At 42.0% G+C, this 24,083-nt stretch overlaps 1 protein-coding gene across 1 annotated transcript in view; it reads right to left on the bottom strand.

Moving 5' to 3' along the window:
- LOC124715283 (acetylcholinesterase-like) overlaps positions 1–24,083 on the bottom strand; it is a 97,253-nt gene that overhangs the window by 3,859 nt on the left and 69,311 nt on the right. Inside the window, exon 11 of the mRNA XM_047243091.1 lies at positions 1,943–2,075. Coding sequence (XP_047099047.1) covers positions 1,943–2,075 — 133 coding nt within the window. The remainder of the gene's footprint in view (positions 1–1,942; positions 2,076–24,083) is intronic.

Here is a 24,083-nt window from a genome sequence, read left to right as displayed (position 1 = left end):
AAAGACGATGTAGGACTCTGAACATCTGGGCTATACCGTGTGCCCGTCGGTCAGACTATCTACACTATCTAACGCTATTTCGTAAAATCAACTGCAGCGGAGCATGCACTGTAAAACGGACACCGAATTGCGTTCGACGATACTTCTATTACTAAACGGACCAACAGTTTCTGGAATAGAGTAATCAATGAAGCAATACAGATCTGATGAAGTGTAACTATCTCCGATTTATCACTTTCAAACTTCATATGCGAGGTGGCAGTTTTGGCTAATTTCACAGTCACGCTACCGCGAGCACATAGGACATTCTATATTATTCTTTTGTTGTTGGTAGGCGTCCGCTCAGTTGGGCCAGCTAACAGACATGGACCTCGTCATATTCAAAGAGTTAAGGCGTTTTGGCTAGTGCACAAGATGGGAAGACTTTGACAGGCCTGCTCTGATGTAATAAAATGAGAACGTACACTGTAGTGCGAATTATGTTTTAGTTTAATTTCAGATGGACTCTAATTTATCAGATTATCAGGTTGCCTATTTCGTGTGCTAAATGTGGGTTGTTGTTTAATATTACACTTAATCTCTATCCGTGTGATCCAAAACCCATTTCAACATAGGAATTTTAGAGCGCAGTTTAACTCACTTTAAATTATATTGTGCAGAGAATACGCAAAGTTTGTTCATCCCTACGCGTCAGTCCAGTCAATAATTATCTACTTCACACTGTTTATCAGTTATAGCTTTTGACAATTTGCTTACAAGTAAGAAACTTCCTGGCAGATTAAAATTGTGTGTCGGACCGAGAGTCGCCGGTTCGCAGGAAAGCTTCTGTGAAGTTTGGAAGGTAGGAAACGAGGTACTGCGGAAGTAAAGCTGTGAGGATGGGTTCTGTGTAGTGCTTGGGTAGCTCTGTTGATAGAACACTCGCCCGCGAAAGGCAAAGGTCGCGAGTTCCTGTCGCGGCCCGGCACATAGTTTTAACCTACCAGGAAGTTTCGTTTCATCGCACACTCCAGTGCAGAGCGAAAATTTAATTTTAGATTGTTACAAATAGCAACATAAATTTTTTTCGCTCTTTACCGAGTAATACGCATACCATGTGGTTTGGAATTCTTGTTAGCATTTGAATGAAACCGCCCGTCGAGCTCAGATGATCCACACAATTGCTATTCTGAGAGTCACATTGCACTAGCATGGTCCCTTGGAACTTAGCTCTCGCAAGAGAATTTCCAGGTGGTAATGTACGTCTGACGGGAATGCTATTTCTTTCAATACCGCCCAGTTCGGGAGACGAATAAACTGCACTCATTAGTGCTCATCAAGAGGCAGAGATTTTTAGGTCAATACAATTTTAATGAACAATGGCCGTTAAAGGACATTTTCGGAGTTTACAGAATCAGCTTAGATGTTTTGTGTTACTCTTTGATATAATGTGAATCGGACCTTATAGTTCACAATCCTTGTTTAAAGTTGAGACATAAATACCGAATGGTTTTCCCTTGTTTGTTGGGCTCTTGCATAAGCTTTATTTTTTTATCACTATTCAAATGACATCGTGTTATTATTTTAAAAAAAAAATTCTTGTACTTGTAGCTGTACTCTAGGGCACGATCAATTATTCTAAACTTAAATATATATGGAGGTGATGGCTCATACGACAGGGCAGCTTAATAGCGATATTGGTTGTTTATGTGTCTCTTCTGTATAACTATGAAAGTAAATCAAAGCCAACTGTGGCATGTATGTAACAGTTGATACTGTTATAATCGGAATAAAGCTGTTGCTAACTGTACACCGCTTAATTTCTAGTTACAGTCGCTTAATGTACGTAGCTTGGTGACGAACGACGGTTATCGGGCCCCCGTAGCCGCAAATGACTCGAAAACTCTGTGTGATCAACTAGAATACTAGAAAAATAAGTAATATATCAGTATTACGAACTTACCCGTACTTCGCGAAATCCGTCAGCATGTTAACCCATCTGTCTCTGACGCGACCGTCTTCAGAGTCTGGGTCCAGATCAGCAGTACTGTTTTCTCTCATGAACTCCAGCTGCACTTCTGCTCCGTGAGCCACTCCTGCAAATTTGATCAGGCGTTAAGCCCGCAGTGTTTTGACATTTCGTTAATATCGATCTGTATGAGGGAAGGCGACCTTATCGACTATAGCTGCTTATCTACTGTGGCTGCGTGTGAATTCATACCTAGTTATGACTTCGCGAGGTCTACACTGTTGTTTGACATCGCTCGGCAAATACTGAAGCAACTGCTGGAATTTTATCAAATTTGACTTTTAGAGTTCATATTATAAGAAGGCCAGCAAGTCTGCTGATCTATCATACCCCACGACACACTGGCTTTTTATAAGTCGTCTTCGTATGTTGTTATTGTTCTCAGGTACACAAGTATTCCTGCTTTTTACTTAATGTGTCTCCACTATATGAGTTATAAGCTCGCAAAATCAGGGTTTGCCGTGCAACTTGGGCGATACGCAAAGCACTCAAAGGAAAGGGATGAGCGAGGTAGGGATTTCACAGAGTTTCCGAATTCTACCGACCACCCTCATGACGTTTGTCGAATCTTCTTTATGAAAGACGCCTACAATCCCAGCGTCAATTTGATACCAGTGCTGGCAAAATTTAGCAATTTCATCCTGTGTATTCGAATGCGACCGTTGTGGCAGTAAGTTTTGAGTGTGATGAATGCAGCATTGTACGCTTCAGAGGGGCAGCATCGTAGTATTAGACCAAGCTGGTTGATCAAATGGTTCAAATGGCTCTGAGCACTATGGGACTTAGCAGCTATGGTCATCAATCCCCTACAACTTAGAACTACTTAAACCTAACCAACCTAAGGACATCACACAACACCCAGTCATCACGAGGTAGAGAAAATCCCTGACCTCGCCGGGAATCGAAGCCGGGAACGCGGACGCGGAAAGCGAGAACGCTAACGCACGACCACGAGCTGCGGACCTGGTTGATCACATCGATGCCGACCGCAATGCGTGAACTGAGTAGACGTGCTAGACTATAGAATAAATAGGTTTACAGAAGGCTTAATCAACTGAAGTGGCCTAGGAGTCCCACAAAGATTATTACAAATGATTCAAATGGCTCTGAGCACTATAGGACTCAACTTCTGAAGTCATTAGTCCCCTAGAACTTAGAACTACTTAAACCTAACTAACCTAAGGACATCACACACATCCATACCAGAGGCAGGATTCGAACCTGCGACCGTAGCGGTCTCGCGGTTCCAGACTGCAGCGACTAGAACCGCACGGCCACTTCGGCCGGCAAAGATTATTACACATGATATCTGAGGACTTATCAACAACCTATGAAAGACCTCATACCTTCGCTATCACATATGTAGATATAACCATGGACAGAGGTGTGCAAAAGTTCATTTATCCTAGAGTTGGTGTCTGTCGTTCTGTTGCCCAAAAATATCTGGGAGCTTCTATGTGATGCCACGTGGTGGGGGCAGGAGACTCGGACTAACACCTTTCAGCTGTGGATCCCACTTCTGCGTTGCGGCGTGCGATCAGAGAGTCCCATTGAAGAATATTTCTGGCAAGAGCCATGTGACTCGCATTATTGCCTAGTGCCACGGCTCTTGATGTCACAGTTTGGAGGGATATTACGAACTGCGTCAAGCAGAGGTAATTCACAAAAACCCACCCACTTGTTTCTTTAAAACGGGTGGAACCAAAAGAATGAAATTACGTTCCGTCTAGGCTCAGAAGAATCATAAGCTGTCCTACTTGCAAGCATGAAACAATCAGTCAGTTGGTATGTGACTGCGTAGACTTTTCCAATATAATAACTCCAGGTAGTCTCTTCGAGCCTGCTTCTGGACTTTATTTGGAAATTTGTGGTAAGTTACTATGGGACCAAACTGCTGAGGTCATCGTCCCTAGGCTTACTCACTACTTAATCTAACTTATACTAACTTACGCTAAGGACAACACACACGCGCATGCCCAAGGGAGGACGCGAACCTCGAACGGGGTGAGCAGCGCGAACCGTGTCAAGGCGCTCAGGACCGCGCGGCTATTGCGCGTGGCCGGATCTTAAAATCGACATGAAAGTTAGGTGAACACGAAAAGCCATATCACAATCATATAACTGTAGACAGTAAAAATTTAACTCGCTAATATGTTGTAATGTTTTGTGCTACAAAGATTTACATTTACTTATAAAAAGAAACCTTTTGCGCTGAAAAAGTGTTCATTCCGTTTTACTGGTTAACAAGAAACTACATTTGTTAATACATTCTGGCAGCTCAACCCGCAACAGCTCTTAGCGCCCTGCAGGTGGGCTGTTCTCCTTCGGATCGCGTATACCACGAAGGTAACTTAAGCCTGACTAACCGTAATAGCCACAGTGTCACAGTATACATTTGTGTCAGAGTATGTTACTACGCCTCGCTGCGTGAGGTTTCGGTGTACGACTTTCGCCAAGAAAGCGTTTTTGGTACACTGACCGCAGGCCGTAGGCATTAGGCGCTTCTCAACAACCAGAAGCAGTGATAATGCGAGATCCTGTTTGGTGCTATTTTAAGAGTGAGTCCCAGAGAGAAAACAATAAACTATCGTGGTTATTTTCTATTATTGCCATATATTGGGCCCACTTTTATAGGGAAGTCTGAGAGTTCTACACGGATCTGCTGGATTGTCACAACATATCTGATTCTAACGGTCAGCTGCCACCAGCATAGACATCCTTTTGCTCATAGCTTTCTCTTTCAAACGAAAAAAATAAAAAAAATAAAAAAATGCGGTCGTCGCATCTCGCGAAACCCGATATTTATTGTACCGTTTTCTAACTTAATTACAATAATAAAACGTAGTAACGAATAATATTTTCCGATTTCCGTTTCTGTCTGCGCTCTGAAGCACACAGAGAACTGTATTTCACATTTTAGAAATGATTAATTAATATTTTACTCGCTAGGTTAAAATAAATTTTCAGTCTGAAGAACATCAGATGCAAGACAACTTTCAGGGCTCACTACTTCGTTGTTGTTGCCGACTTCAGAAAACTCATGATTAAGCTGAACGAGAATCGTTACTGATATTCCTGTGAGAGTTCGCAGAGGACGATCTTTACTACTAAACAGCTAAACCCTAACCTCAGCTGAGTTGTACGTCACCTATCTGACGGCTTCCAGGAGCGACAAGAATTTGGGTTCTAGATTTGCATATTGTTACTGACCAAATTTAAACACTTAAAATTCTACAATGCGCTCATTAAGAGGAATACTTTTACGTTAAACTTTTAACACAGTGAGACAGGTACTGAAATTAGAAAGCACATTTGTACACTGAAGCGGCGCAACTCACGACACGCAAATTATCCGGACTGTACTCATCAACTATTTAAGAATGACAGGACTTAGCGACTCGTAACAAACTTTACACATTACTTCAAACCTTCCAAAATTTGTCTCGCTTACAGCCTCCACTCCTCCCTCCTCCTCCCGCCCCCCTCCCATAAAAAGATAATTAAGTGAAGAAAGTTTATCGTTTACTACAATTCCGCAGTTCATGCAACAGAACATCAGCAACAGGCATAACGTTCTAATCTACTACTTCTTTAATACAATCTATCCGCAACAGATTTAGCAGCCTGTATCCAAATATACCACTGAATGTACCTCCAAAATTATATCATTGTACGACAGATAGGGCAGGAAATACAACATCACAAACATCGGGAAAAACTACAGTGTGTTCAATCAGAAATATTTTCCTTTTTAGTGTCAAATACTTAACACATTAACTTATTTATAAAGTATTCAGACGTTTGATTCTTTTTTGTACATGAAATTCTATGTTTTAAATAATCGTGGATGGGAAAAACACAGAAAAGGTAAAATTCAAGAAATAGATTTAAGAGTCCTTTGAAATAAAGCTGGACTCAGACAAGAAGATCTACTTTCTCAGCTCACTTTGAATTGTGTTTAACAGGAGATCAATGGAGAATAACGAAGGTCAGGTGCTGTTAGAACCGAAACTCAAGTAGTCGTATGTAGTCTGGCTGGCTTTGGGGATGACTTGATAATTTATCCAACAGCATCAGTTGACAATACAAGAAGATAGACAATTTTTTAAAAAAAGCAGAGAGAGAGAGAGAGAGAGAGAGAGAGAGAGAGAGAAAGAGAGAGAGAGAGAGAGGGAAAGAGAGAGAAGAGAGAGTAGGCTTACAAATCTCTTATGGGAAGAGCGTATACGAACTAGATAACATCGCCGGCCAGGGTGGGTGCTGAATGACTACGGAAAGACTGGAAGAGTTAAGAAATTTAACTACCCACATGAAGTAATCCAGTAATCCAATTAGTTCAAACAAGAAGAGAAAAGAAAAATAGTTCAGAGGAAGCGTAAATCAATCGTGGTAACACAGGGTGACAATTATTGAACTACATGAAGAGATAAACGTAAATTAGTTACAAACTACGGCGTGCACACACTTTGTTGAACATGTAGATGTCAATGCAGTTGTTCGGATCTAGGTTATGTCCTGTTCGATATTGGCGATGATGTGGCGCAGACGAATTACGAAATTCTGCGTGACCCGTTGAAGTGTCGGAACATCGATTCTGTTGATGACCTCCGAAATTGCTGTTTTCAGCTCAGAAATGATTTTGGCGTTATTGCTGTACACCTTGATTTTAATGCAGCCCCTCAAAAAGGGCTCGCATGTGTTAAGATCCGGAAAATATTGCAGCCAATCGAGGCCCATGCCGGCGGCCTCTGGGTACCTCAGAGGCAGAATGCGGTCACCAAAGTGTCTTCCAGGACATTTAACACTCTCCTGCTTCGATGGGGTTGAGCTCTGTCTTGCATGAAACACATCTTGTCGAAATCAGGATCACTTTGGGTAATGGGGATGAAATGATCTTCCTAAACTTTCACTTACCGTTCGCTAGTCACCCTGCCATCAAAGAATACCACACCGATTGTTCCTTTGCTGAACATTGCACAACACACAGTGAAGAGACTTCTCGATCGCGAAATGCGGGTTCTCAGCCTCCCAAATGAGGCAATTTTGCTTACTGACGAACCTCTCCAAATGAAAGCGGGCTTTGTCGTTAAGCCAAACCACGCAAGCGCTTACTAATTCCTATCACGTCTCGCGTTCAACTAAGCAGTATGATCTCCTAACGCAAATCGTTCAGAAGTTATGTCGATTTCATTTCATGAAGTTCAATAATTGGCACCGTGTACCTATATATAAAAAGGAGATAGGAAACACTATTAGAAATTTAGGGACATACCTTTATATCAAACTCGATGTACAATATATTAGAAGGTATTTACAAAAGGACTCGCAGTCCTTAGAAAACAATTTCTTGTTGGATTAAACTGGCTTCAGAAACGGTAGATGCTGCTCAGACAAACAATTTAATAAAGGAACACATCTGCTGTTTATTGACTAAGTACTGTAAAAGCCTTTGACAATGTAGATAAGAAAATGTTATTTGAAACAACAGACAGAAGAGGCGTGTCACACCCATTAGCAATGGTTACCCGAATAATCTTCGAAGACTGTGAAATCGCCATTGTCTGGAAAAGAGAATGTTAAAATAAAAACAAGTATGGAGTTTGTACCCGATAATTGTTAATATCTACTTATACAGTGAAGATATGTTGAGGCAACGGCTTAAAGAAACAGGGTTTTACACCTGTAACATTAAACAATAAATTACCTAATGAAAAACGTCCTTGCTGATGAGCGACATGTTATAGCTGACAGTAAGGACTCCCTTCAAAACGCAATTTACAAACTAAATACAACAACCAACAGCTACAACTTTAGAATCACGTACCAAAAACCAGTCATGACTTTTAAAAGTCAAGAACGAGTCCCAAAAAGTCATAGCAAACGACCCGAAAATAGACTGAACGAATTCAACTATTTGGTAAATACCATCTTCTCAACAAACGCAAAAGACATCCCGAAAAGGATAGAAAGATTCAACTGCATTAACGGTGCAATATAAAGAAGGCTGAATAAAAAGATGAGGTAAGAAACCTCAATGAAGGTCTAAAAGACAACGGTAGTGGTGTTGGGGATAGAATCTTCATAGTTGTTAGGCTGAGTCATATTCCTCTTCAGATTTCTTCACTGCTCAACTACTGTACACCTGCCGCACAGGAACACCAACGGAATCCCGAGGAAGATCCCAGCAGAGGTATCGAAACTTCGAACAGTGAAAGAATTTGAGTGAATTCTGTGAAAACAGAATTCTCAAAATATGAGGCAAATCCAGAAAGTACGTTTTGTTTATATTTTTTTCCGTCTCAGCGCTACATTCGCAGGTAGGTACATGCTGAGTAGTTGCTTTCACTCAAGAGGGAGGGGCCGGTACCATTTTGAGATCTCTGTGTGTTGTTTACGCAGTATAGTGCTTTTTTAGAATGATGAAACTGACCGAAAATCCCATCAATTCATTAGATCTACATCTACATCCACATTTATACTCCGCAAGCCACCCAACGGTGCGTGGTGGAGGGCACTTTACGTGCCACTGTCATTGCCTCCCTTTTCTGTTCCAGTCGCGTATGGTTCGCGGGAAGAACGACTGTCTGAAAGCCTCCGTGCGCGCTCGAATCTCTCTAAGTTTCCATTCGTGATCTCCTCGGGAGGTATAAGTAGGGGGAAGCAATATAATCGATACCTCATCCAGAAACGCACCCTCTCGGAACCTGGCGAGTCTGCCACTTGAGTTGCCTAACATCTCCGTAACGCTATCACGCTTACGAAATAACCCTGTGACGAAACGCGCCGCTCTTCTTTGGATCTTCTCTATCTCTTCCGTCAACACGATCTGGTACGGATCCCACACTGATGAGCAATACTCAAGTACAGGTCGAACGAGTGTTTTGTAAGCCACCTCCTTTGTTGATGGACTACATTTTCTTAGGACTCTCCCAATGAATCTCAACCTGGCACCCGCCTTACCAACAATTGATTTTATATGATCATTCCACTTCAAATCGTTCCGCACGCATACTCCCAGATATTTTACAGAAGTAACTGCTACCAGTGCTATCATATAACCATACAATAAAGGATCCCTCTTTCTATGTATTCGCAATACATTACATTTGTCTATGTTAAGGGTCAGTTGCCACTCCCTGCATCAAGTGCCTATCCGCTGCAGATCTTTCTGCATTTCGCTACAATTTTCTAATGCTGCAACTTCTCTCTATACTACAGCATCACCCGCGAAAAGCCGCATGGAACTTCCGACACTATCTACTAGGTCATTTATATATATTGTGAAAAGCAATGGTCCCACAACACTCCCCTGTGCACGCCAGAGGTTACTTTAACGTCTGGAGATGTCTCTCCATTGATAACAACATGCTGTGTTCTGTTTGCTAAAAACTCTTCAATCCAGCCACACAGCTGGTCTGATATTCCGCAGGCTCTTACTTTGTTTACCAGGCGACAGTGCGTAACTGTATCGAACGCCTTCCGGAAGTCAAGGAAAATAGCATCTACCTGGGAGCCTGTATCTAATATTTTCTGGGTCTCATGAACAAATAAAGCGAGTTGGGTCTCACACGATCGCTGTTTCCGGAATCCGTGTTGATTCCTACAGGGTAGATTCTGGGTTTCCAAAAACGACATGATACGCAAGCAAAAAACATGATCTAAAATTCTACAACAGATCGACGTCAGAGATATAGGTCTATAGTTTTGCGCATCTGGTCGAAGACCCTTCTTGAAAACTGGGACTACCTGTGCTCTTTTCCAATCATTTGGAACCTTCCGTTCCTCTAGAGACTTGCGGTACATGGCTGTTAAAAGGGGGGCAAGTTCTTTCGCGTACTCTGTGTAGAATCGAATTGGTATCCCGTCAGGTCCAGTGGACTTTCCTCTGTTGAGTGATTCCAGTTGCTTTTCTATCCCTTGGACACTTATTTCGATGTCAGCCATTTTTTCGTTTGTGCGAGGATTTAGAGATGGAACTGCAGTGCGGTCTTCCTCTGTGAAACAGCTTTGGAAAAAGGTGTTTAGTATTTCAGCTTTACGCGTATCATCCTCTGTTTCAATGCCTTCATCATCCCGGAGTGTCTGGATATGCTGTTTCGAGCCACTTACTGATTTAACGTAAGACCAGAACTTCCAAGAATTTTCTGCCAAGTCGGTACATAGGATTTTACTTTCGAATTCAGTGAACGCTTCACGCATAGCCCTCCTTACGCTAACTTTGACATCGTTTAGCTTCTGTTTGTCTGAGAGGTTTTGGCTGCGATTAAACTTGGAGTGAAGCTCTCTTTGCTTTCGCAGTAGTTTCCTAACTTTGTTGTTGAACCGCGGTGGGTTTTTCCCGTCCCTCACAGTTTTACTCGGCACGTACCTGTCTAAAACGCATTTTACGATTGCCTTAAACTTTTTCCATAAACACTCAACATTGTCAGTGTCGGAACAGAAATTTTCGTTTTGATCTGTTAGGTAGTCTGAAATCTGCCTTCTATTACTCTTGCTAAACAGATAAACCTTCCTCCCTTTTTTTTATATTCCTATTAACTTCCATATTGAGGGATGCTGCAATGGCCTTATTTATGATCACTGATTCCCTGTTCTGCACTTACAGAGTCGAAACGTTCGGGTCTGTTTGTTATCAGTAGGTCCAAGATGTTATCTCCACGAGTCGGTTCTCTGTTTAATTGCTCGAGGTAATTTTCGGATAGTGCACTCAGTATAATGTCACTCGATGCTCTGTCCCTACCACCCGTCCTAAACATCTGAGTGTCCCAGTCTATATCTGGTAAATTGAAATCTCCACCTATGACTATAACATGCTGAGAAAATTTATGTGAAATATACTCCAAATTTTCTCTCAGTTGTTCTGCCATTAATGCTGCTGAGTCAGGAGGTCGGTAAAAGGAGCCAATTATTAACCTAGCTCGGTTGTCGAGTGTAACCTCCACCCATAATAATTCACAGGAACTATCCACTTCTACTTCACTTCAGGATAAACTACTACTAACAGCGACAAACACGCCACCACCGGTTGCATGCAATTTATCCTTTCTAAACACCGTCTGTGCCTTTGTAAAAATTTCGGCAGAATTTATCTCTGGTTTCAGCCAGCTTTCTGTACCTATAACGATTTCAGCTTCGGTGCTTTCTGTCAGCGTTTGAAGTTCCGGTACTTTACCAATGCAGCTTCGACAGTTTACAATTACAATACCGATTGCTACTTGGTCCCCGCATGTCCTGACTTTGCCCCGCATCCTTTGAGGCTGTTGCCCTTTCTGTACTTGCCCGAGGCCATCTAACCTAAAAATCCGGCCAGTCCACGCCACACAACCCCTGCTAGCAGTGTAGCCGCTTGCTGCGTGTAGTGGACTCCTGACCTATCCAGCGGAACCCGAAACCCCACCACCCTATGGCGCAAGTCGAGGAATCTGCAGCCCACACAGTCGCAGAACCGTCTCAGCCTCTGATTCAGAACCTCCACTCGGCTCTGTACCAAAGGTCCGCAGTCAGTCCTGTCGACGATGCTGCAGATGGTGAGCTCTGCTTTCATCCCGCTAGCGAGACTGGCAGTCTTCACCAAATCAGATAGCCGCCGGAAGGCAGAGAGGATTTCCTCCGATCCATAGCGACACACATCATTGGTGCCGATATGAGCGACCACCTGCAGATGGGAGCACCCTGTACCCTTCATGGCATCCGGAAGGACCCTTTCCACATCTGGAATGACTCCCCCCGGTATGCACACGGAGTGCACATTGGTTTTCTTCCCCTCTCTTGCTGCCATATCCATAAGGGGCCCCATACGCGCCTGACGTTGGAACTCCCAACTACCAGTAATCCCACCCTCTGCGACCGCCCGGATCTTGCAGACTTAGGGGCAACCTTTGGAACAGGATAAGCAGCCATGTCCGGCTGAAGACCAGTATCAGCCTGAGACAGAGCCTGAAACCGGTTCGTCAGACAAACTAGAGAGGCCTTCCGTTCAGCCCTACGGAATGTCTTTCGCCCCCTGCCACACCTCGAGACGACCTCCCACTCTACCACAGGTGAGGGATCAGCCTCAATGTGGGCAGTATCCCGGGCAGCCACTGTCGTAGTCCGACAGGGGGATGCGTGGGACGAGCTGGCCGTCCCCGACAAACCCCCATCCGGACCCCCACAGTGATGCCCATTGGCAACAGCCTCAAGCTGTGTGACCGAAACCAACACTGCCTGAAGCTGGGAGCGAAGGGATGCCAACTCAGCCTGCATCCGAACACAGCAGTTGCAGTCACTATCCATGCTAAAAACTGTTGTGCAAAGAACGTCGGAACTAATCTACAGAGAGCACAAACAAATCGACACAAAATTTAAACGGTTATTAAAATACAGGATTGCCTAGTAAATGCAGTAATGCTGCTACTTGCGCACTGCTGAGACACTGCTCGGCGGCGGAAGGAGACTACGCGATTTTACACTATTCAGGTACTAAAACGCGATGCTACAACTCTCAAATACTATAATACGCCCGAAATTTATGAATTAAACAATGCAAGTACCAAAAACACGCAAAGAAATTAAGAACTAAACTACGTAACAAATAAGTGATCTAGGAGTATACGACTTTCTGCTGGCAGCTGCTTATCCAATGGCGGCAGGGAGCACACTGACAGATCTGTAATTAGTGAATGAGAAGAACAATACACCAGTCGTCACTCGTCGACAGATGTACGAGTTCTACGGAGAAGAGACGATGAGTGATTCGATGGCTAGGAGATGAGTCCGACGGTTTAACGAAGGACGTATAATGACGAACGAAGTAGGCATCCATGTCTAGTTAATGAACAACCGGTTCGTGCGTTTGAAGAGCTTGTAAAGAAAACCTTAACTTCACCGTATCGAATCTTTCTACGAACTTTTCGCAAGTATCAAGATCAGTTCATCAGGAAATTTTTGTAAGAAACTAAATTTTCGAATACTGGTTGCTCGTTGGGTGCTTAAAAACTCTTACAGAGAAACACAAGAAACATCATCTGGACAGACACTTGACTTTTTGAGAAGTTGCGACAAAGGTCGTGATGATTTTGTAAGTAAAACAGTGACGAGGGCCGAGAGTTGAGTCGCTTATGAAACTGCTAAATAGAAACGGTAATCGGTGGAATGGGATACACAGCATCAGTAGGAAAGACTAAAGAGGAACAAATCTTGTCACTTCGAGAAGATATGTGCACATCCTTTCGTGATATACACCGCATTCAACAGGGTCATTTCGTACCACCAGATGAAGAAAAGGAATGAAAATGTTTGCTGGGTAGCGGTAATAGTGTCGCTCGATACAGAATAAACGTTGGAGAAAGCTCACTAACGTTACAATTTTGATCCATTACAATGTACAGTCTCACAATGAGAACAAGAAAGAACAATTATTATCCGACTTTGGCTGGCGTTTGTTTGATCACCCCTATATAGTCCTGACCTTGCTTCTAGCGACTTCCATTTCTTTTTGCACATGGAAATCTTCCTTGGTGGTCATAACGTCATCAGTGATGAACTCAAAGAGCATATTGCCATATGGTTAACAATGTGAACCGCGGCGTCCTATGTGGACTTATACGCTTACGCTGCCGACCCAAAACATTATGACCAAATGCTTCTTGGTCCATCTTTGGAACTCAAAGCAGCACCGTTTCACCGTAGTATCGATTTAACAATTTGTTGGTAGGGTTTTGGAGGCATGTGGAAATACCTGTCCACGCACAAGTTATGTAATTCTCGTAAATAAACCGAGCGAGGTGGCGTAGTGGTTAACTCACTGGACTCTCATTCGGGAGGACTACGGTTAAAACCGGCGTCATGCCATCCTGATTTAGATTTTCCGTGATTTCCCTAAATAGCTTCAGGCAAATGCCGGGATGGTTCCTTTGAAAGGGCACTGCCGGCTTCCTTCTCCATCCTTTCATAATCTTATGGGACCGATGACCTCACTGTTTTGTCCCCTCCTCCAGACCAACCAACCAATCCGTAAATAAGGGGTCGGCGGTTTCTGTTCGTGGTGACAGCGCCCGATAGCGACGCATAAGGGTTCCATCGGTTTCACATCAGGCGAGTTTGGTCGCCAAGACATCAACGTGATTTCGCTATCAAACTGTTCAAATCACTGTAACACGATTATGGCTTTTAGACGTGGACAGTTTTACTGCTAAAGATGGCTTCGCCTTCAGGGAAGACATCAAGCATGAAGGGGTGCAGGTGGTCCGCAGGCGAAATGACGTTATAGATTACTACTACAGGTCGCCTGCAAGCGCAGGAGAAAGTTTCTCATAGCATAATACTGCTCCCACCAGCCTGCGTCCTTGGAGCCACCGTTCGTCTCGATGATGACGTTGTGGAGACAATCATCGATCTGGTGTAACAAGAAACATGATTTTTGCGAATAGACGACACGTTTCCAATAGTCGACTGTCGAATCCTGATGGTCCCATGCCCACTAAAATCATAATTGTCGATGTCATTTAGTCAACAAGGGACGAGTAGGAGTTGTCTGCTGCGGAGTTCCATGTTCTACAATGTATCACGGACAGTGTTCTCCGAAATACTTGTGCGCACTCCAACATGCTATTTCCACTGGGATACCACAGATCACCATCTATTCTACTTTACAGAGCAGATAAGCCTCCGAACCTCACGTTCTGTGAGGGTTCATAGACGTCTAACCACTTAGCGCCCAGTGTTAGTTTCACTGTTCTTTTACCACTTTCCATAGATGCTCACGCCAGTAGCATGTGAACATTCGACCAGCTTCGTAGTTTGAGATATTGATCAGTCTCAGCGTGTTAATAATCTTCCCTTTGTCAGAGTGGCTTATTCCAATGGATTTCCTCATTTACAGCCAATATCTTTGCTAGAGTGATTCCCCTTCTTTCTCTGCTCCGCCCTCATACTTTCCTTACTGCTTCACGTGCCGACAACGCCACCAGGCGGCATGCAACGTTGCGGTGAGTAGTGGTCATAATGTTTTGGCTGTTCAGTGTATGTCACGCTATGAAAGCCACGTACAAAATGGTACGAACTACGTAGACTGATAGATTAAGATTTGTAGTGTCTCTCCAATAAGGAATTTCTCCATACATGTACTCTTTTTGTTTTTATTACCAAGCAGAACTTACTTTCTGGACAGAGCTCATAACAATGAATTGTAGACCAATAGAGAAAAGATCAATAGGTAGACCAAGAAAGAGGTGGAGAGATCATATGGTAACTGAATAGAAAATATAAGCACTGAAGATTGTGTAATAGACAAAGACTTTTTCTTACAAGAAAAAAGAAGAAGAAGCAACTCTTATCTTGTTACCTAAGAACGTATGATTTGTATACATCGGAGACCTGCACATTAATCGAAAAGGATAAATCGTCTAATCGCTCAGTAATTTAAAAGAGTATGCAAGATATAAAAAAAGATATGAGGCAGTAGATGGCTTGATGAACACGTTGAGCTGAAATCCAGTAAATTAAATATAATGTAAGGTGTAAATAATAACCATGATAGTTAAAAGAAGAAGATTAATGTTCAACGGACAAGTGTTCCGTATGGATAAAGACAGTCTCTAAGACGTAAGTCATTTAAGTTAAAATAGTTCCAAAAGTGAGAGACAGATCTGCATGAGATGGACATTGCTCAACGTAAAATAAACGAGAATGGTGGTTCCAGAAGAACAGTAAAAAGTTGTGAGAGTTTTATTACTGAACCAGAGCCGAGAAGACGGAGAAAGCCTTTAACAAAAGTGAAAGAGGAAAGCGCTGATTGGTGGCCTCAAGAGTTACTGTCGGCGTGTCAAAGCTGGTCGAAACAAAGTTCTCGACACACAAATAAAATTGATTACTAATCTGCAGCCCACTGACATACAATTCGACACGAAAAAAATAAAATACAAACTACAAAAGAAAGTGTTATTCGTGAAACAAAATATCGCACTTAACACCCTTAATTTGGCACCATATAATCACATAAAATCTCCACAAATTAGGAAGTTATAATTCTAAGAGCAATTTGACGCCGTTTTCCAGTCAAATGACATGTCAACTGCCCACCATCTTCCCTGCAACATTACTATTGCACCCTACGTAATCAACGACAGATATTACATGCACACATTCAAGCTCGTGACAGTTTATTTCCTTCCATCATCGTTCGGTTTGTTGCACCTGTTTCTTTTTATAGAAAACCCTTCTGGCTTGTCCATTCCTCACAACTATCTACATTCTTCATTTTTCCTACTTTCTGTTTAACAAAATTAATTCGTTTCTGCAAGAGCCCTGTGTCTAATTTAATATTTAGCCGTCCAGCACGGCCACCAGCAGGTTAATCGTTCAACTGTTTCGATTTTTTTTTCTAATGACAACAGTCAGTAAGCACACCTGACGCGACTCTATTTCAGGTCATCTTCGACGGTCACGACAGATTCTCGAAACAATGTGCAATAAGTATTTGCCAAATCGTAAAATTTAAATCAGTCTCTTCCTGAATCCCGACTCTCACGCCTACTGCATCTGCCCTGCATAACTTCTTGTTAGCCCAGGAACGCGGTAGCAATAATCAATTCGTAGCCCGAAAAAATCACTCAATTTGCGGGAATTAGGTGCACTTCTCTGTGAACATCTCGGAATACAACTTTTAACAGTTGTGGCTGGTGGCGTGTTTACGTGTCTTTCATCATTCTTTATGTATTTTAAGCAGAAAAGAATGATTCTATATCTTATGACATAAATCAAAAGTAATAGCCATGTCTCCGCCTTTTGTGTGCAACAACTAGAAGTATGATTTTGTCATGTTCAAGCTCCATGACTGTCAGTTTACACATGGATAAACAGAAAGATAATCGTAACTACTCCCTTCTTTTTAAGTGTTCCATAAATCAATTTTCTCATAATCAGATGGTCGCGGCTATCACCAAACGTTGATGTAAAGCTTGCACTTCACTTGGCATTATTTCGAAAAACTTGATATAATTGAGATATACGATTTCAGGTGTTATGTGGCACCGCCATATAAAAATGATCCCAATCGCGTTGAATGGTTTAACGGTTAAGTAGTAAAGGACAATATTAATGCCTGGAGGCAATATTCATCCAGTTAATCTTTAGAAATTTGCTTAAAATACACCGAGAAAATCGGAAAATCATAATATTTGTCAACTTAAAATCGAAATCTTTATTGTGTTACAAAGATTTCTAAGTACAATTCTGGGTATAAGTATTTTGTTTTATGTTAATCAATAGTTACCTATTCATTAATCAGACAGTCTCTCACTAAAAAGGAGAAAAGAAATACCCACCGCATACACAAAAGAAAGACTCCACGAACATGTTACCGTGTCGTAATATGAAAAGAATGTACTCCTTTATGGTGAGTTGTAGAAGGTGGATGGGGAGCTCCACACCAGCTTTGCTGGCGGACTTGAGTGAAATAAAATGGCTCTCCGGGACCGAACACAAACCTCATCAGTCTCATTTTTCATTCTTACATATTTCGTCCATCAACTTTCCAGATTACATTTGGAATTGTAAAACCTGAAGTTGGTCAGACACTTGATCATTGATCAGTAAGTCATACAAATAAGCGGAGTCTTCTATTGAAAAATTCTAACGATTTTGAGAGTCACAAGATTAGGTAGCGAAGACACCATTTGGATATGACGGAGTGCTCTTGGAGGACTAAGACGATACGGAGCGCCTGGTGACGCACTGAATATACACACGTACACATGCAACATATTCCACGCAAGAATAGACTAAAATTTAAGAAACCAAACATGTTTTCGTATTTTGCCACAACAAATATCGATTCTGTAAGGAAGGTTGGTAAGATGAAACATCTAACAGATATCTTACATTAACACAAGATAGTTACCAAAACTCTTCAAGAGTTATGTCATGCCGATCGGGATCCGATCGAGTGAGTAGGATATCGGCTTTATAAAGGATCACCAAGAGAAAAGGGAATAGAAGATGTTCCCCAGTTCGGAGTGTATTTCTCGGTACAGAATAGAATATTTGATTCCACTGAGGATTTTTCATCTAATACGAAAGAATGGTATCGTTAATTATTAAGACAGAAAACAAAATCAACGCAATAATAAATGTTCGTGCTCCAACCAACGTTAAAAATAGAAGTGATAAGGAGGGAACTGCAAAAGTTTGGGATTAACTTCACTGATTGTTAACGTTCATACCGCATACAAATATTAAAATTCTACTTGGTGAATTTAATACGAACACAGGGCGGGCGAAAGAAGAAATTTCGAAGTGTACTGGGACGATAGCCAGCGCATAGACTTACAAACAGAAATGGAGAACGATTAATTGAGTTTTTTACTACATATCGGTAGGTTTTCATGACGAAAAGGTTGAAGAGAAAACCATATTAGTTAATGACTTGGAAATGTCTTAACCTCAAGCTAGGGGAATTTCAGATTGTTCATGTGGCCACGGATCGCAAATTTCATAATGAAATCTGTAATATTAAAGTCTTCCCTAGCATCGATATTGACTCAGACTACTTCATTCCAAGAACGAAAATCAATCTGACATCTGAAAGGAAAAACAAACCCCAGAAGATGGATACAAAAAGAACTTATGATACTAGTTATGTTGTTAATAATCCTACTTATTACGAATAATTTGGAACACCTTTAAGTAATTGGTTGTATGAGGAATGCGACATAGGAAACCTGTGCCGGCATAAAGCTTCGTTAGTGACCAGAAAAAGAAAACTGAAAGTTCCAGGGAGGAATTGATCAATTCACGGCTACAAAAATTAGAAGAGTTAAAAGGAAATTTCAACAGGACGCACTAAAGTCTATCGTCAGACATTTAAGTAGTACCAATCGAAATATACATCGTCTACACTTATGATGAAAGATATGAACGGAAAGGTAGGACATAACAATTATGACAACTCAATGATCTTGGCTAAACACTTCAAAAAGTTACTAAATGGGGTGTAACCCGAACATTATTTAGAATTTGACACTTATCTAAGAAATAAAACACATCCGGAAAAAGCTACACCCTCTCCCCCCAAATCCAGACGAAGCACAAACTGCGATTAATTTACTTCGGAGTTATAAGGCAGCAGGTCACAACCAGGTAGTGGCAGAACTTTGGAAGTGTGCAAATGCACAAACTATTCTGAATTCACACAAACATCTTTATATATTTGTGAGCTGAAAAATTTCCAGAGGAATGAAATGTAATAATCCATCCACTACACAAGAAAGGAGATAGATCGGATCCTAATAGTTACAGAGATACGTCTTTGCTCAATACTACTTAAATTTTTTTTCTACGGATCTGTAATCCAGAATTCATTAACAGCTTGATGGTGAATTAAGTGAATATCAGTTATTAATCTGTCATGGATAATGAAACACCAAAGGATCAGAAACTAGAAGCTAGTGATCACCTCCGCCAACTTTAAAAAAAGCCTATGACAGTAACCAACATGAATCTTTCCTGTCTATCCTTACAGAATTTGGTTTACATCAGAAACCGGTCAGTCTCACTGCGGTCACTTTTTGAAATATTATATCTAGAGTAAGATACAGAAATGAATTCTCTGAACTCTTTGGGATTCGAACTGGCCTTCGAAAAGGTGTTGTATTGTCTCCATTACTATTTAATTATGAGCCACAGAAAATTGTTCGTGAATTGAAAAAGATATGTGAACCTTCTGTGAAGAGACTCTTTCCAAATTCGGTGATTTACTAAGAAAGTGAATCCATTGCAGATACAATGCTATTAAATGGATTGCATTTTTAGGACGTATTTATCTATTACCATATACTAGACTCCTGAAACAACTTTTTGACTACTTTTGGAACAGCAAGACAAAAAGGCAACTGGTTTAAAGAGTACAAATCTGTCTAAATAAAATGAACATTAAGAAAGACCAAATTCAACAGAGAGAAGAGAAGCTGATGCTGAAAAACGAATACATACGACTCAGATATTTGCATAAAAACGAGCCACCACATGACTTCGAATGAAGTTTGGGAAAGGAAAGAATTGTTGACTGCTACGATCTAAAGTTATTCATTGTTAACTCTATTGCATAACGTTTGATTTTAGCGACCCAATGTGGGGGTAAACAGTGTAAATAAATAAACGAAAGACTTTCCACATTGCTTGGTGTATAGCGTCTTAAGTTATAATATCATCACAGCTAAGAACACGAGATGTTTTCGCGTTCCGACTTTAAGGTATTTTCATCGTGTTCGTTGTTTCTGTGATATATACGGTGAACACTAATAAAACCGACAGACTACAAGAACAGACTGCTGACTGGGAATGGAGGAAAAAACGTCCTATGAACATGTGTCCGGAAAAGCGTCGTTGCCATAGTAGATGGGTTGACCAATGGATGTTCCTCTGACCACGTGCTGTGTGTTCTACGTGTGTTTCAGGTTGTGTGATTGATAAAGTGTACTGCAAGCAGCCGAACAGTCCTGTGTTCACGTTGGGAACAGGCCTAGTTGGTGTTGCTGTACGGCCAAGCAGATGGAAACAGTCGAGAGGTAGCACGGCTATACCAAAACAAGTACGCTCACTGACAACCACATTACACAATATTTCAAGCGCTTTTTGGGTGTTTTATGTTATCATGGGTTCTTTCAGACAAACGAACATGCAGGGAGGGAGCGGACTTTGCGAACACCAGATTTGTAGGACAGCATTATACAGGAAATTGAAACGACCTCTTAGTGTAAGCTGCAGGTCAGTGTCCCGCCCACATGATGAAAGCCGAAGTACGATTATGTATATCCTGCATGACAACCGTTACTATTCCTACGAACTGCAACGAGTACAAGGATTATCAGCAGCAGATTTTTCTCTACGGGAAGGTTCTTGTCGATGGTTTTTGCAGCAGACCATGACAATTATAGGATTTCTGTCATCAGTCCTCTATACAGACGAAGCAGCCTTTACCAGAACTGGCATTATTAGTCTGCATAATCGTCATCTGTAGGCACTTGGTCTGTGGAACTTTTATTTGTCAGCACCGCCTACCGCCGCAACGATGCATTTCGGGACACATGTTCATAGTACATTTTTTCCTCCATTTCCCTTCAGTAGTCCGTTCCTCGAGTTTGTCAGTTTTATTAACGTTCACCACTGGGGATCCTGTTTGCTCTAAAAAAGATAGCCCAGGGTTTTACTGTCAGTCACAGAACCAAACACAACTCAAATATTGCACATTTCCTTCTTCTTAAGACTCAATAAGCCATGAGCCGCGCGCTCGTCAGAAATGAAGCCCCATTTCCTTCACTGCTGCTTGAGGAACTATTTCCTTGCTCCTCTGAGGGGTTTTGGAAATGAATATAACCTGCTGGAAATAAGAAACTGAGTCGCATAATTACGATTAAGTGCATGACAGTATTTCATCTCGCATGGTATACTGGTAGGATATAGTACAACAGTTTAGCACACATATGGAGAAAGTGCCTGGAATGAAAATCAAATGGTGCACGATTCTTAACCCCTCATTCCACCAAAATGTCCCCCTTGATGGGCGTCTTAGTATATAATTACAATTCGTTTTTTATGTGTGGGTCCTCAGCCGGTACAAATTTCTCAAAAGAAGTAATTTTCCAGAATAACAAGTATCTTTTAATTTGAAACAAACACTGTGTTTTCAGCATGTTGTGGTCGTCATAGCAGCATGGAATAAACAACACACACTAATGGAAAAGAATCCCACCTCCAAGGCAGAATTAATATACAATAATTTTGGGAATACGTATGTCTAGGTAACATATCTAAGTGTTTAACGTTGCAAGGTCACATCGCAAATGTGCAATTCTGGTTCATTACAAACTAATCTATCCCCCGGAATGTTGAATGGAAGAATGGTGTCGTGGATGCAATGTGTCGCGTAGGTGCCAGTTGTCAGTTTGTGGGACTGAGTGCCATGCCTGTTGCGCTTTTTCGGTTATGCGGATGACGCTGGAGTTGTCGTCCGATGATATCCGGTACATGCGGGATTGGAGACAGGCCTGGTTATCAAGCAGGCCAAGGGAACCTGACGACACTCTGTAGAGCATATTGGCTTCCAACGACGGTATGTGGTCTAACATTATACTAGTGGAATACAAACCCTGGAATGATGTTAATGAATGGCAGCACAACGGGTCGAAGCGCCAGACTGACATACAGATATGGAGTTAGGGTGCGTGGGATAACCACGAGAATGCTCCCGCTGTCCTACGAAATCGCACACCAGACCCCAACTGCAGGTGAAGGCCCAGTATGTCTAGGCCATACACAGGTTGTTGCATGTGTTCATCTAAACTCTTTCTAATTAACACACAGTCATCACCGGCACCGAGATAGAAAGGGCTTTCATCAAAAATACAATAGGCCTTCACTCCGCTCTCCAATGAGCTCTCCCTTGACACGACACACGTTGCAAACCTGGGTGGTTTGTTGTCAGTGGAGTGCACGCTACAGGGCGTCTGTCTCGGAGCTGACATTGCGGTAACAGATCTGTGACAGTTCACTGTGTCACTGTGGTGCCAACTGCTGTAGATTTGCTGCTGTAGATGCAGTACGAGGCACCAGAGCCACACGCCGAACATGATGGTCTTCCCTCTCGGTAGTGCTACTTGGTCATACTGAGCCCGGCTTTCTTGCGACAGTGCATTCCCCTGACCACCGCTCCCAGCAATTATGCACAGGGGCTACATTCCTACCCAATCTTTCTACAATATCGCAGAAGGAACAACAAGCTTCTCATAGCTCTATTACACGGCCTCGTTCAAAGTCATTGAGGTGTTGATAGTGGCGTCTTTGTTGCCTTAAAGGCGATCTTACTTAACATTAACTCACAACGTCCAATCTCAAGGGTAACTAACGCTCACGACCGTTACAGCTCGTATTTGAAGCAAACCCGATCTGCATCCTCATAGTGGCGCCTCTGGCACCAAATTTAATCGACTGGCGTGAAATCTTAGTAGACGTCATCTTTAAGACGTACAAACACGCTTAACAACTTTCGTTCATCTCGTACAACTCCTTCATGGTGTTGGGATTTTTTTCCCGTCAGGATATGATGAACACCACCATTGCGGGTACCAGCATAACTATCACAGAAGAGAAGTTAACGTCTCACCTACTTTGGTTTATTTAACATTTTACGGACGTCATCACTTCTTGTTTTTTCCGTATAGCTTTGAGAATCAAAACACGCTGTTAGCATATATTTTCGTGTGATGTAGAGTGATAAGACCCAGGAGACTGTGAGATGACTTCTTCTTTTCTTTAAAAACGAAAACAGTTATAAGCAACCGGCGTTATTAATGAACATAATTATATTAGTTATCTATCGCTTACTGTGATGAAACAGTCACGACTTGGTGCAGTGCTCGCTTGAGAGCTTCCTTTGAGATAAAAGAGATAAGGCGATCATTAATCGTGCTGAGTACAGCGGTAATTGCTTTGGTCAAGATAAGTCTGGCCGTATACCGAGGGCCACATTGTGATAGCCATTAGTTTGTAGAAGACACATCTTGTGAGACACTGGAGTCGCTTTCGGAAAGACATGTCATCTGTCCCCGTCCAGCCATCCAGATTTAGGTTTACCGTGGCTTCCTTTAAAAACTTAAGGTAAATCCTTCGATGGTCTCTCTGAAAAGGACGCCGTCGATATTTTTCCCTCCCCTTCCCTAATCCGAGCTTCTGCTCCATTCCTAATGACTTCACTGTCGGCAGGACGTTAAACACAATTTTTTAAATCCTCCTCCGTCGCTTGTAATACAATGATAATGTTACTGAATTGAAATGTATCCATGAAATGACAAGAGTGCGAAAAGTTTGGAAATAGATTATTCCCGGTCATTCTGTGTTTACTGTTGCAGCCAAATGAGTTCTCTGTGGTTAATAGTAAGCTTCAAGCAACTTGTACCACACTATTCAACGATGCTTTTGGAATCGTGTTCCTTCTTGGTATGCCCTTCTCAAAATTAGCTTGACATAACTGTGCTGTTACAGAAACTGAATTCTTACGTTTTCTAAGAAAATATTCGTACAACGAAAACAGCTTCGAAAT

The sequence above is a fragment of the Schistocerca piceifrons genome, chromosome 1 (genome assembly GCF_021461385.2).
Source record: "Schistocerca piceifrons isolate TAMUIC-IGC-003096 chromosome 1, iqSchPice1.1, whole genome shotgun sequence".
Lineage (NCBI taxonomy): Eukaryota > Metazoa > Arthropoda > Insecta > Orthoptera > Acrididae > Schistocerca > Schistocerca piceifrons.
Note: the sequence above shows the minus strand (reverse complement) of the source record. Positions and strands in the feature narration are given on the sequence as shown.